Source organism: Nesoenas mayeri, assembly GCF_963082525.1.
Source record: "Nesoenas mayeri genome assembly, chromosome: 1".
NCBI classification, from domain to species: Eukaryota; Metazoa; Chordata; class Aves; order Columbiformes; family Columbidae; genus Nesoenas; species Nesoenas mayeri.
In genome coordinates this window covers 148,806,576-148,821,020 of record NC_137541.1, presented here as the reverse complement: position 1 = coordinate 148,821,020, position 14,445 = coordinate 148,806,576, and the positions used below count along the sequence as shown (strand labels likewise).

Genomic DNA, 14,445 nt, shown 5'->3' with positions numbered 1-14,445 from the left:
AACTTACTACTGTAAGATAAATAATTCCCCTTTCAGAAAGTTTAAGTGAAAAAAGAAATTATGCAAACTTAAGCAAAATCGTTTAGACTAGATGCAGGAGGTAAAATTTAAAAATACATATTCTAAACGTGTAGAAGTGTACTGAAAGAACAAACACAACTAACTGAGATGCTTTACACAATTAGATGCTAAATGACACCTCTCAGATTTGTGCAAGATTTGTGCAACGTCTTGTAGAATATGGTGTTTTCACAAGTTACCTTTACATCCTTCATCCTTCAGCGTATAAGCTTGACTTCATTTCAAACAAGCAGCATTTGTGTGCTGAGTCAGTATTGCCCATCAGATAGTCACTTAAGTTTTGGTATAAGATTTTTTTTTTTCCCTTGATTTTGTAAAAGTTCAAAGTCAAAGCTAGACACATTTGCCCTTCTCTCTTTTTGATTGAAATTATGATTACAGTTATGGCATTTATGGCATCAAGGGAAAACACTTTTTTTTTTTTTAGCATGTTTGTAGCATATAGTGAATGGAGACCCTAAAAAGACATCTTAGGCATTTCCATAGTAAAGCTACACTCAAAACTATTTCTGCTGACCCTACTGTAGTGCAGTGATTAGACACTTTTCTATGATGAACTTCATTTTCTCTGTACAATGAGTGTCATTTTTATCATCATCACTCTTTCCTGTGGGCTTGTTTCAGTTTCTGCCAAACTTGGTGACAAGACTAGCTAATTTCAATGGGAATTGGGCCATCTGCTTTCATTTGCTCTGAGTGTGTCTTTGAAGTAACACTAACTTGAGATACTTTGAAGATAGTGTTTTAACAGGACAGGAGATGCATGTGCAGTGGACCAGCTGTTGCTTAGGTATGAATTATGTTTTTTCTTTTCTTGCCAACAGGTCTCTTCAAGAAAATGGGGATCAGAAGGTGGAAAGTAAAATAGAGGAGGTCAGTTTGCTAATAGTTGCAGTCTGTTTTGTTTTGAGGATTCATGTCACTTGTTTCATATTGAAAGGGTGTATCTAGCTCTGTCTCATTACTCTCCATTCCACTAAAACCATTCAAAGCGTTGGATTTCTGTCTGTACATAAGTTTTTGAACTGTTTCTCATTACAGTGGAGTTCCTAACATAGATCTGTGACTCTTTTTTTTTTTCCTCCAAACCTTTCTTGAAAGCAGTAGTTCTACTGCCTCATTTGTTGCAGAGACTGTGATAGACTCCTAGACTCCTCCTGAGAACTGTTTTTTTGTATCTAGATGGATGTAGATCTTTCCTCTGTCACCCTTACAAAATGTTAAGTATATATGTTTCATTGGAAACTCGAACCCTTCCCATGATGCTTTGCTTTGTTCTGAACTAATGAACAAAAATAACTGTTTGTGGTTGGGGATAGTGTGCTCTACCAGTGCACAAGTCTTGGCAATTTCTGGAGTAGACGTATAGGTATTGAACACACTGGTCATTTGGAACTTCTGTACCAATATCTCAGTTTATTGTGAAATATTAAGAATGTGTGCAGCAGATCTTTCTCTAGATGCTTTAGGCTTCCAGCCTAGTAACAATAAAACAAATAATTTAATAGATAACTAAAACCGTTAAGGTCAATACCCCTTGTGTGGGTGTATGTGACCATACTGGTCTAGTCTGGTGTACCCAGTGTCTTGTGTTCCAGCAGGTTTATATAGCAATAGTCCCTCTGGACACAGCAAGAAGCCTTCTGAAATTGCTTAAAATAAATTGAAAGATTGTGTTCTTAGTTCATGTCTTTTTCATACCTTTTTATTTTTTTTTCTTTCCTTAAAAATCTTGTAAACATTGAAACAAGCATTCTGAAAATCCCAGTTGTTTAGCAATAGTCAAATGCATGAAAATCAGTGAGTAGATAGAATTGCTATAAGGTGTGAAAAGTTGCACATCTTGTTTTTAAAGCTTTAGTTGTACGAGATCTTGAGCCATCAGAATTAAGTAAACTGTTTCAAGAACTGTTTGCTGCTTCATAGAGCTAAATGTTTAATGAATATAAATTACATTGCTGTATTTCTTCTTAACATGAATATGCACCTTATTTCAGTTCATGAAGTTCCTGAATTTTCTAGCTCTAACTAGCAGTGTTTGTACAAAACTAATTAATGGTGGTTGGTGATGTATTGCTATATAGTACAAGTTCAAGTGATAACTCTCTGGTAGCTTTCAACTTATGTATGACCCTAGATGGTATATTTTGTGACAAGGATTTTTGTAAACTTAAAAACAAGAGTTCAGGGACGTGATGAAATTTGGCAGGACTGTTATAAATTTGTGTCCTGTGATAACGTGAAACGGATGCTGACTGAAATTATTCTCTCCTTCAAAACAGTGAAAATGCAAACAGAAGCTGTAGTAGGAACACTATATTTTCTAACAAGTTTATTTTTATTAATATTTTTTAAAGCCTAGGTACACTCTCAAATCATGATGTAAACCATATCTTAGATTTTTAAACATGATGTTTCTTTAAATTCATATACCATGTTCTGAGAGAATTACAGCCTGTGCACTGGAGCCAGTGCCTCTATTTCTGTGTAACCTAAAGTATGTGTATCTGCTGTCCATTTAAATAGTTGAGGTCTACTGACTGTCCTATTTTGCTGTTGGTCAATAGAGATTGCATTTGACAACCTCAGGCAAGCTACCTGTGACTCCTGTGACTTCACTTTGCCAAACATGAATCATAACGTCGGATGTTCTTATTGACAAGGCTGTGGTACTCATAACCTTGCAGTGTTTTGTTTTCAGTGGTAAGCAAGGGGATTTCACACTGTACTAGGTAACTTGATTTTTGGTGAAAAATGTTCAAGGACTTTTTGACAGAAAGGATTCTTTAAGAGACAAGTTTATTGGAATGTCTTCAGTGAAGCTCTTCATAGGAAACTGTTTGCCATGATTTTTGCTCTGAAGTAACTTCCTATATGCATGTTTTGTGATGTGAATCTTTTTCTGTTCTTCAAAGTTTAAATGTTATTCCTTTAATTTAGGCTGTTGCGCCTCTAAGGGAGAAAATCAAAGATCTAGAAAAAAGGTATGTCTTTTTCACTAAATTTGGGAAGCATTTAAAAAGCAGTTTCTGTTTGTATTGATCAATTCTGTCCTTGTAGACTTGAGATAAATGTTTTATGTATACAGTCAGTGCCTTTGGATTTTTATTGTATCTAAGTGAGGATGAGACCTTGAATGCTGGAAGACATTAATGCTTAAGGTATTCAGGTCGACTAATCCCACTAAAGTAAACTGGGAGGGCTGGATTTTTGTGAAGCTCAAATCCCGTGGAGGAAGTTGCAGTTCTGAGTCCAGCTGGTGAACGGATTGCCATGGTTTACTAAGACCAACTGGGATGTGTGCTAAAACATATTAGTTTCAACTTCAAGATACTGAAAATATGTTTCACCTCACATTTCCCACAGTTACCATGATTCAGCTAATGTACAGTGACTTGCTTGTAAATCTTAGTCTGTACATGTGCTTTGTATTGAGCCCAAGTGATTCACTCCTCTCAGGATTTATAAGGGAATGTGATATCTTGGATTAAACTGGATGATGCAATTGAGCAAAAGCAGACAAGTTTTTTGATGGCCTGCAGTTATTAAATGTGTGCTGTACTTCCACAAGCACCTTAAATTGTCAAAGTTGTTAAAAAAAAGAAAAAAAATCTGAGCTTGATCTACTTATTCCTGGCTGCTTGTGTCCACCCTGCCACAATGTTTCCTCTCTCTTGTGCCAGCAGAACCACTTGAGTGCTGATAGCGGGTAAGCTGCATGGGGAAACCAGGCATTTCAGTCTCCTTGCAACTAACTCCCTCACTCCCCACTCTGGTTTCCCCTCTGCCAGATCAGTTCTCCCATCTGAGTGTCCTCACAGGCAGATGCTTTTCATCACAAAATAAGGTCTGGAATAGGAGTGGGAATTGGCAGCTCTGACAAGGATACTGCTGCTTTTGACAGTGCTACTGTTTCACAGTTCACACTGTCAATACCCCAACCAACAGATAAATGACAATGCTGCATTGCAAAGGGCCAAGTCTGGACTTAGCCAAGCAGTGCCAGTGAGCCTGGATGGTTACGTGTGGCATACTGGTTGTGTGCTATTCCTCTGGAGAGAGGGGCAGGATTCTGTTGCTTTTGGCCAGAGGTACACTCGATACCCAGAGTGTTTTGGTGTTCCAAGTTTTGGCTTGCCAGTGAGCTGTTGCCCCTTCTGCTCCCACGTCTTCTATGCCATTTAAAAAAAAAAAATCATCAGTTCTGGTTTTTTATAATCAATTTGAAAAATTCAGGGACCTGCCACATGCAATTTGTTTCGGTGACAATACTGGTCTTATTGCTCACCTCTTAATATACACATGAACTTTGTGGATCAAATAAGGTGATGTATTTTCAATATGAAACAAATTGTGGATTGTGCGTGTGATACTGCCATCATACCAGTTATAATGGTCAAATTACAGAGTAAGGATTTTATGTTCAGATGGAATGATGCCCTGCCTCTGCTCATGTTACTTATTTAATCTTTATTGATAGGCCAGAATATCTTCAGCTGCAGTTGTTGGTAATTCAGGTATTTCCTTCTGCCATTCACAGAGGACCTTTCTGTAAGCGTATCCTGATTAGCTTTTTTTTGTAATTGTTATATTTTTCCAAATGAGCAGTGAGTTGTTGGGTGGAACTGTTAAGTTAAAACTTCTTCCACGAGCCATCTAAATGCTCTTTTCTTTTTGAGCAGTTTGCAGTGTATTGACGAGTCTTGCTTCAAATGCCTAGCAATGAGAAGAAATAATCAAAGTGTTTTTTTATTTTCACAAAATGTGAGCTAATGGGACCTTACGGCCCGTATCAAAATATGGGCTCTTATTGCTGTTGTGTTTTTCAAATAATGTAGCAATTTACCTCTTCTGGTTCAACTGGATCGTTGCCATTAGTAAATTTTGAATTTTATATCTGTGTAAAGTGACAGTAAATTACTACTCACTGTCAGCTACCTGAAGGCTGCTCCTGTTTGCAAAGCTTACTCTGGTGTAAAATGGTTTTATTTTACTGATAAAACCTGAACACAAGCCGTCGTCATGCTTTTGGGGAAGCAGGAAAGACAAGAATTCCTTAATGCTAGTCTCATGACAAGAGATTTTTAGCTGAGACTAAAGCTAGAAAGCTTTTATTAATAATTTGCACAGCAAAGTCATTGTGTATTAATCCACGCAAACATTAGGTCAAGATAAACTTGCTGTTGTTGCCAAAAGATGCATTCAGCTGGATCAGTTCCAAACTCCTGCCCATTGCCTCTAAGCCAGCAGTGGTGCAATGGAAGGACCAAAACTGGTTGGGAGGTCCCTTTGGCAGCAGTAGTCTCCATGCTGGATTAATGTGACCTTAAAATAGTGGTCTTAAAAATGGAGGAGACTGACCTTTACCTTGCAGCAAGTTATTTGGCACTTTTGTTTATTTTTCTTAACTCTGTGAACCTCTTGCTGTTTTTGGTGGACTTGCCCTTCTCTCACAGGAAGGTTGTTTTACATGTCTATGTTATACTTACACACTGCTGTTTCTCATTGCTTCAGCTTAAATCAAAGAAATAGGGTTACTGTTAGTGACTCATGTGGTGATACAAAGCGAGTGTAGGTAGCTTCTTATTTCAGTTATCCCGTGTGCATAACATTGGAAGATTCTGCTGCTGTATTTCCCCTCTTCGGGAAACTGAAAACGGCTTTCACTCAGGGATGGAAAGTTGACACAAGTACAGAAGCATCTGTGCTTTGCCTCTGAATAATTTGTGTTGAGCCAGTACTGCAGGTTAGAAGCAGTGGAGGTGCTTCCAGATCAGAGGTGTAGAGTCAGTTCAATCAGAGTCTGTTTGTGAGTAGATGAAAATGTCGATGTGAACTTTTGGCACACACATCCCCTGCATGCTACATCCAATTGTATGTCTAGTGTGTGGACTTACTGGAGGAGAAGAGCAACCTCAGTTCGATTTCTGTCCAGTGTCGCACTGATATTTAGTTAAGAAAAACCTGAGCTTTTAAAATATTGCCAAGACTACAATGGTGCTTATGGGAATAAATAAAATAAAATTCACACCACCTTTCAAACCTTCCTTTGAAGAAGTTTGTTGCTAAACACAGAATGCTTGCCGTTAGGGAGAAAAAGAAGTGATATAAGTCTATGTCCATTAAATTGTTTGAGGCTCTAAGCATCAATTTTAAGCTTGAAAGAGCACCTGAGGTTTGTATATCATGTAATTTTATTTTAGGATATTTTAGTTTAAGTTCCTGTGAAGAAGAAGGTGCAAAAAATAAAAGTGAAAGTAGCTTGAAGACCATCAAAACAATAGCATTCTACCTGAAGAAAATCAAGATGAGCTTTTGTACTGAATAAACTCTCTGGTAAAAAATGTTGACGTATCTTAAGAAGAGTTTCTTCAACATTGATTGTAAACTTTACATTGATTATTGTGAAACTTTAAGGACAATTAAAACTTTGAACTTCACATTGAAACTTTAAGGAGAATTGCTTGAAGTCAGTGTGGTAAGTCAAGATAAGTTGCTTTCTTTTCCAGAACTCGTTTGCTTTTTGAAGCTTTAAAACACGAACTTTTTTTTTCTTATTATTATTATTTTATTCTTTTGTGATGTCATGTCTGGCACCAGCAGAAGCTCCCAAAAGATAGAAGCCAGGTGATTCATTTGAGAAAGTCAATTAAGCAGAAATTTTAAAAGCACTTTTTGCAGATCAATTTTGCTATTTTTCACAGTGCTCTTACAATGCATAGGCATGTTCTTATATTGGCCAAAATCCTTCTATAGAAAAAAGGAGTAAACATACCCTTAGTAGAACTTCAAAAATGGGAGGTTGCCAGAGTAGGTTTTCATATTTCAAAGACAGATATGTGAAAGAAGCAGCAAAGCTGAAACTCAACATGTTTTTTCTTCTTTGTTTTGAAATGTTCTGTAGTTTCACCCAGAAATATCCACCAGTGAAATTTTTATCAGAAAAGGATCGTAAAAGAATCCTGGTAAGTTGGCATTTACTCGGGGGTTATTTTAGGGAACTAAAAAAAGTTCTGTGGATTGTAATCAGTCTTGTAGGATTAACTAAAGACGTGAACAGGAGTCGAGTACATTACCTTGGATGTCGTATGTGTTACATGCTGGTTAGAGTAGTGCTTCACTTACTCTGATGTTCTCAGACTCGTCATATTGATAGTAGACTTGGGCTCTGATTTGGAGGTTTGATTTGCTAATTAAGCTGCTGTTTTCTGCTCACAGCATCTCAGGAGTGCATTGCCAAAGGGTCTTTATGTCTGCTCCCAGGTGGATTAAACTTGCAGAGACTGGGAAATGTTTTAGGCACATCTTGACAGAAAGCTTTTGTGATAGAATTAGAAAAAAATCTAGTAATAAGGCTAGAAAAGTAGCTGCTCTGCAGCACTCTTCAGAAGGACCAGTGAATGAGGTTGAGAGAATGTTCTCTCTGCTATCTTGTGTGTTGTTTCTGATATTTTGAAGCATGACAAGTGATTTAGGGTGGAAGAGGAAGGCAGGTTAAGTCGGGACAAGGAGTCATCCAAGGCATTCTTAAATGTCAGCTTTCCAGTTTTGTCTACACTTGAAGTTAGATATGTCCTTATATTTTTTTTTTCTGTTTCTCTCTGTCCTAGCGGGAAAAAAATGCCCATGCATTTTGAAGAGGCAGAGAAACTATAGCTACTTAAGATCTGTAAATACAGAATTTCTGCCTCTGTAGTAGAGAGCAAAGTCTGGGACAAATTCTTGCTAAAGTGCCTAACTTATCTGCTGTTCTGCTTTGCTTCAACTCTTCAAAATTTTGAAGAAAAACATGGAAAAGATGCAATAAAAAAACAAATTTTGTTTTACTGCGTTATTAGACAGTAGTCTTCACTGCTATTGCAAAACTTTATAAAGAATCTGATGGAATCAGCTTAGTTCTTCAGTGTTATACCATCATTTTTGTGACAGTCTGAAGGAGATAGACCTGTAGGCTTTCTGTTCCCTTGTTGAATATGGAAGGTACACTGAGGAAAATATCAGAGAGAGGCTGAATTCTGAAAATTCCTAGATCATGTGCCCATGTGTCCACATGTAATAAAGTTACCTCATATTTTTTGTGTCAGCAAGAAGAAACTTTCAAAAAAAGTGTTGATGCAAGCTGTTAATAGGTTATGAAACTCTTAATACTAACTGTGAAACTTTGCTTCTTAAAGATACTGGAAATTTTGATGAAGTCTGTTTCTTCCACAGTGATGGCAAATAGTTGGAATATGGGTGTTTTCCGGTGACCTGGAGGTGAATAGCAATTTGGTGACTGCATATTTTGCAGAGTTTAAATCAGTGAAGAAAAAGCTGGCCAAAAGAATCAGAGAGTTGTTCAGTTGTTTCTTCTCCCTCATGTCTGGGAACTAATTCAGTGGGAACTCAGATGGGCTTCCACAAGCCTCCTGCCCAGATTAGCAGTTTCATTCTGTTGTAATTGAACGTTGCTGCCATAGTCCTTCAGGGAAAATTCTGAATGGCTGGAGTCAGCTTATTGAGGACTCGTGTAGATTTAGCATGACACTTAGAAATTTCTTGGCAGTAAACACAAGACTTAGACTTCAGTAAAGCCTTTGACACCATATCCCACAGCATTCTTCTGGAGAAGCTGGCAGCTCATGGCCTGGGTGGGTGTACTCTGCGATGGATAAAGAACTGACTGGATGGCTGGGCCCACAGAGTTGTGGTGAATGAAGCCAAATCCAGTTGTTGGCTGGTTACAAGTGGTGTTCCCCGGGGTTTGGTATTGGGGCCAGTTCTGTTTAATCTCTTCATCAATGATCTGGATGAAGGGGTTGAGTGCACCCTTAGTAAGTTTGCAGATGACACCAAGTTGGGTGGGAGTGTTGATCTGCTGGAGGGTAGGAAGGCCATACAGAGGGATCTGGACCTGCTGGATTATTGGGCTGAGGTCAGTTGTATGAGGTTTAACAAGGCCAAGTGCCGGGTCCTGCACTTGGGTCACAACAACCCCAGGCAGCACTACAGGCTCGGGGAAGAGTGACTGGAAAGCTACCTGGGGGAAAAGGATCTGGGGGTGTTGATTGACAGCTGGCTGAACATGAGCCAGCAGTGTGCCCAGGTGGCCAAGAAGGCCAACAGTAACAAGAATAGTGTGGCAAGCAGGACTAGGGAAGGGATTGTGCCATTGTACTCAGCACTGGTGAGGCCCTACTTTGAATCCTGTGTTCTGTTTTGGGCCCCTCATCATAAGAAGGACATTGAGGTACTAGAGAGAGTGCAGAGAAGGGCAACAAAGCTGGTGAGGGGTCTGGAGCACAAGTCTGAGGAGCGGCTGAGGGAGCTGAGGCTGTTTAGCCTGGAGAAAAGGAGGCTGAGGGGAGTCCTTATCACAGAATCACAGAATGTCAGGGATTGGAAGGGACCTCGAAAGATCATCTAGTCCAGTCCCCCGCCAGAGAAGGAACACTTAGATGAGGTTACATAGGAAGGTGTCCAGGTGGGTTTTGAATGTCTCCAGAGTAGGAGACTCCACACCCACCCTGGGCAGCCTGTTCCAGTGTTCTGTTACCCTTACTTGCTCTCTGCAACTACATGAGAGGAGGTTGTAGCATGGAGGGCCTTGGTCTCTTCTCCCAAGTAACAAGTGATAGGACAAGAAGAAATGACCTCAAGTTGCACCAGGGGAGGTTTAGATTGGGTATTAGGAAGAAAATCTTCTTGGAATGGGTTGTCAGGCGTTGGAACAGGTTGCCCAGGGAAGTGGTGGAGTCAGTGTCCCTGGAGGTGTTTAAAAGGTGCTTAGATGTGTTTCTTAGGGACATGGTTTAGTGCTACAGGTAGGTTATGGTTGAACTCGATGATCCTGAGGGTCTCTTCTAACTGAAATGATTCTATGATTCTAAAAATTGACAAGCCAAGTGAGCTTTGGTAGTTGATTTGCTTCATATTCTATTGATACTGCTTCTTTTCCTGGAATCCTTTCTAAATCGTGATTTTTCTCTGAATGCCGTCTCCAGCTGCAACCTGGAGATACCTACAGTGCTGACCTGATCAGACAACAGTTCTAGCAGTTACTTTTTATTACACTGTGTCTGTTTGGAGATAGTTGCTAGTAGGGGTAGTATTTCAGCTGAGACAAGATACTCTGGCACTTGCATTCAAAAGAGCTCAATTCTTCATCCTGTTGGTTGATCTACTTGCTCAGTTCTCTGAAGTGACTTGGCCACAGGCCACAGGAATTCTGTTAATATTATGTATTATGTTAGCATAGGTTCAATCTGTTCTGTGTTTTGGGGGTTTGCTTTTCTGAATTGAATATGATAGACTAATTAAAACGTAAAATAATTATTAAAAGAATTCCATATGGGACATTAGATGTTTTGAGTCTGACTTCAGATAGCAGAAATTAACTTGTCTGGCAAATGAGTAAACCTTTAAGTGGCTCTAGTGGAGGAAGTTACCAGTTATAGTTCTGCCTTATAGTAGATGCTGAAGTCACCAAGCACTACTAAGTCATTTATTATTTTTTTTAATGATGCCTTATTAATGAATGTGTATTTAAACTTCAGGTGCTCATGCTTCAATTCATATATGGAAATAATTCACATACAGTATATGATTTTGTAGATTAATATGTCATTGTGATTTGCAGGAAGTCATATTTAGAAATCAAGTGTATCGTCCTTGTTTTTGTGAAGGATTACAGCAAGATTGTACAGAGAGCTTCAGTGATAAATCTGTTTTAATGTAGCCTCAAGTAATGATAATTAATTTACATAGTTGTTTACTTTTCATGGGGAAATTCAGCTCCTTTTCCAAGTAGTTCTTCATCTAGTACCCAGGGAAGTGATATGTTAATAAAGCTAACATAAGTTTGTTGTAAAACAGAGATTTAAAATAATTGCAAAATTCTTCCTAGACAAAATTGGAAAATTGGTTTGTGCATTTTTTTTTTAATTTCTTTTTTTTTTTTGCTTGCTTGCTTGTAGCATAGAAGAGTGCCTGTAAGCAGTGCTTGGTTTGGTTATGTTTTTTTCCAAAAGGGAGATGGGGAAGAAGACACCTTCTCTTAACTGCCCCAAAGGCATATTGTAAATGTCGAGTTTGTCTTCTCTGGAATCCTGGAAATAGAAGTAGCTACAGGGCATTTCCTTGGGCCTCAGTTGAAGGAATAGGTTCAGATCATCTACAGAAAACTTTTGTCCTGGTCACCACAAAAAGGCAAAACCCTTGGAACATTTAGCAAGACTGCAGCTCAGTTCAAGTCAAGATAAATTTATGGCAGTAGGTTTTCCATGCAAATTATTTTTCCCTCGGTGAGTGGCAGCACCTGGCAAAGGGCTGTTCTCCCTCAGTTATTACCCTTCTTTCCTTGTTCACAGCATTTTGCCAGAAACCTCCTCTTCTTTCTGTTACGGAGTAGTGAGAGCCCTGAGAATTTTTTTATTTTTTGAAGAAGTATTCTCCTCCTAAATCCTCCTTGTTCTTTAGGTTTGTCAAGGAACTGAATCACATATTGAATCTGCTACAGGGAAGCCTTGACAAACCCAAAAGAATACTAAATAGGCCAACTAAATGATTCTTTTATTAACTGGTACTTACAGTGTCTTTGACACACTAATGGCTGTGAATTTTTAAGAAGAAAAACAAGTATGAGAATGCAAGAAGTGGGCAGTAGACATTCAAGTTTTTACAGAAGAAAACAGATGTCATTATATTTTTTTCTTTTTCAGTTTTCGATAGCTCTCTATTTGCCTTTGTGATTTCCCTGTTGTTTTGGTTTTTATGTGTGGTTTGTCTGTTTTTTTGGTTTTGGATGGTTTGGGGGGGTAGGGGGGTGTTTGTTTGTTTGTTTTTAATATTTCTGCTCATCTGGCTTTTTTCGGTAGTGGATGGAGGGAGAGCAGGATAAATGGCTTTGACTAGTCCAAAGGAACTCGGGCATCTACATGCTTCTCCGCACAGCACTTTGCCATTGTAGCACCTCATCCATTCATTAGATTTCTGCTTGACAATTTCACCATGTCCTTTTGTTGTTTGGTTAGTTGTCACTGCAGCTGAAGAATGGACATCAACACCTGAATCACTTTCAAAATGTGAATTTGATCGTGCGCTCATATAACATAGCTGATGCCACACAGGGTTTCTGCAAGTCCTTTAATTCTTTGAGTGATGATCTGTCATGTCTTTGTGTGTTCTTGAAAATAGCTTATGAACTGCAGGGAAGATAGTTGCTTCCTAGATGTGTCTATCTGGATGTGTCACACAACTTACACTTCTACTACTTACTGTGTTGACTGCTTCAATACTGAGTTAGTGATTTTTTTGTTTGTTTGTTTGTTTGTTTGTCTACTGTTAAAGACTGAGGTCCAGAAAGGGAAAAAATGAGGAACTTCATTACTTCTACACCTGCAACGGAACAAAAGTTAATATTTTATTTCTGCTTATTTCTTTGCAGTAAGACAGCATAAAGTTCCAAGACAGGCAACTGCTGGATGTTGGAGCTAATGGTATAAGAGGCTGAAAACAGAATGGCAGGATGTGGGCTATAGACACATTAAAACACAAAAGGAATAACTTCAGTTTTAGCAGATATTTCAGATGAGAGGTCTTGAAGACTTGCTTTTATTTAAGAGTACCCTTCCTTCTTTTTCTGAAGAGGGGAAGAATTTGTAGTACTTAGAACACTCAACAAGTCTCTCATTTAAACCAGACAAAAGCTGGATTTGACATTTCTGATACTACAAAACTTACACAGAAACAACCTGGCATTCTGTTGTCTTCTTTTTCTCAGAAATGGGAATCATAGACAATTCTTCTCTTACCTTTTTGGGTCTTTTTAGGCTTTGCTGTCACATAAAAGGGCACAATCCAATTTGAAGGAAAAAAGGAAAATTATCTAATCTGAAAAAGAAATTTTGTTGATGTGAATGGTTAGCTGAACTTCTAGGCTGACAGTGATGAAATATATCAAGCATCTCTCTTGAAATTTTAAATGCTGTAAATATTGCATTAAAAAAAAAAAAAAATGAAGCATGGAAATGGAGTTGTTTCCCCTGGGGTAAGCAAAGATCTGAAAGCTACTGTTCTTCTGTCTTCATGTTTGTAGCCTTTGTCTGGTGTTTCTGTAAAAAGAAAAAGAAATTTATACCAACTGTCCTAACGCAGATAACTGGAGGAGCAGGGTTTGTGGGTTCTCATCTTACTGACAAACTAATGATGGATGGCCATGAGGTTACAGTTGTGGACAACTTCTTTACGGGCAGGAAAAGAAATGTGGAGCACTGGATTGGTCATGAGAACTTCGAACTGATAAATCACGATGTCGTTGAGCCCCTGTACATTGAAGGTGAGTAGTCTCTTCGTTGGTATATGCACTTTGTTGTGTTTTACCCTTATAAAGATGTATATCTGCAAAGAAATAAAATTTGTGCACTGACTTCTTGATTGGTCTGTCTAATACCTGTATTCTTTGCTTCTTATTAGCCTAATTTCTGTGACCAGTGTGGGGTGAGAGCTTCAGAGCATTTTGAGTTCTTCCTTTTGGAGTGTACGGGAGAAAGGAAATCTTAGAAACTTCCTAACGTGACTGATTTTGTGAGAAAGCAAGGTGGCAATGTGTCAGTCTTTCTGTCCCATCCATTGTCCCACATCCCTGTGCCTGCTCAGGCTTATACTGACAGAGTCTGTGGTCTAGATATGTAATGAACTGAGAATTTTAATTCAGGGCTACAGTTACCCTAGGTGGCTTATATCCTGCAGCTGTGTACGGTCAGTTGAGAGGAGCATAAGCCCTTCCAGGGGCAGCTCAGCTCCTTTTCTTTAGTTGCCTTGTGTGTCCTCTGTGGATAACATTGTTCCTACTTTAGGTACAAGCATTCCACAGCCTGTAGGATAGGAAAATGGCAGCACTGAATTTCCCCAGTTTAAAAAAAGAAGCCAACAACAACAAAAACTAAGCAAACAAAGAAAAACAATTGTGCTTTGAAGAAAGAGAAGTAACTCAATGTCTAAACTATTATAAACCCCAAACTATTATGCCAAATTGTAAGACAGCATTGACGCAGCTGTATTTGAAAGATGTATGCATTTGTAGACTGTTTTGGGAGTATATAAGTAATACAGCGAATCAATGAAAATGTTACTCAAATTACACTACAGTGCTGGTGGTCTTGGTCCATCCCTTTAAAACTGTGTAGCAATGTAACCGTATCTGAAGTTGTATTTTTTAAATCCTTGATGAATTCTAATGGGTGGAATTTCACAGGGAGAATCTCTAGCAATCACATCTCTTGTATTATTACTTACAATGAATTTCTGACAACATGACTGGAACAGTCCTGCAAACACTTGCTCTTCCTCTGGTCAGACGATGCCCTGGTTCAGTTACTGCCTGTT

General features: G+C 38.7%; 1 protein-coding gene across 2 annotated transcripts in view; it reads left to right on the top strand.

Moving 5' to 3' along the window:
* The window catches only part of UXS1 (UDP-glucuronate decarboxylase 1), a gene marked incomplete at its 5' end in the record, with an annotated part of 67,297 nt that overhangs the window by 15,503 nt on the left and 37,349 nt on the right, over nt 1-14,445 (top strand). For both annotated transcript variants that reach the window (XM_080360854.1, XM_080360853.1), the window contains 4 exons: nt 906-954; nt 3,022-3,065; nt 6,986-7,046; nt 13,216-13,396. In XM_080360854.1, the coding sequence (XP_080216980.1) occupies nt 906-954; nt 3,022-3,065; nt 6,986-7,046; nt 13,216-13,396 (335 nt within the window). The remainder of the gene's footprint in view (nt 1-905; nt 955-3,021; nt 3,066-6,985; nt 7,047-13,215; nt 13,397-14,445) is intronic.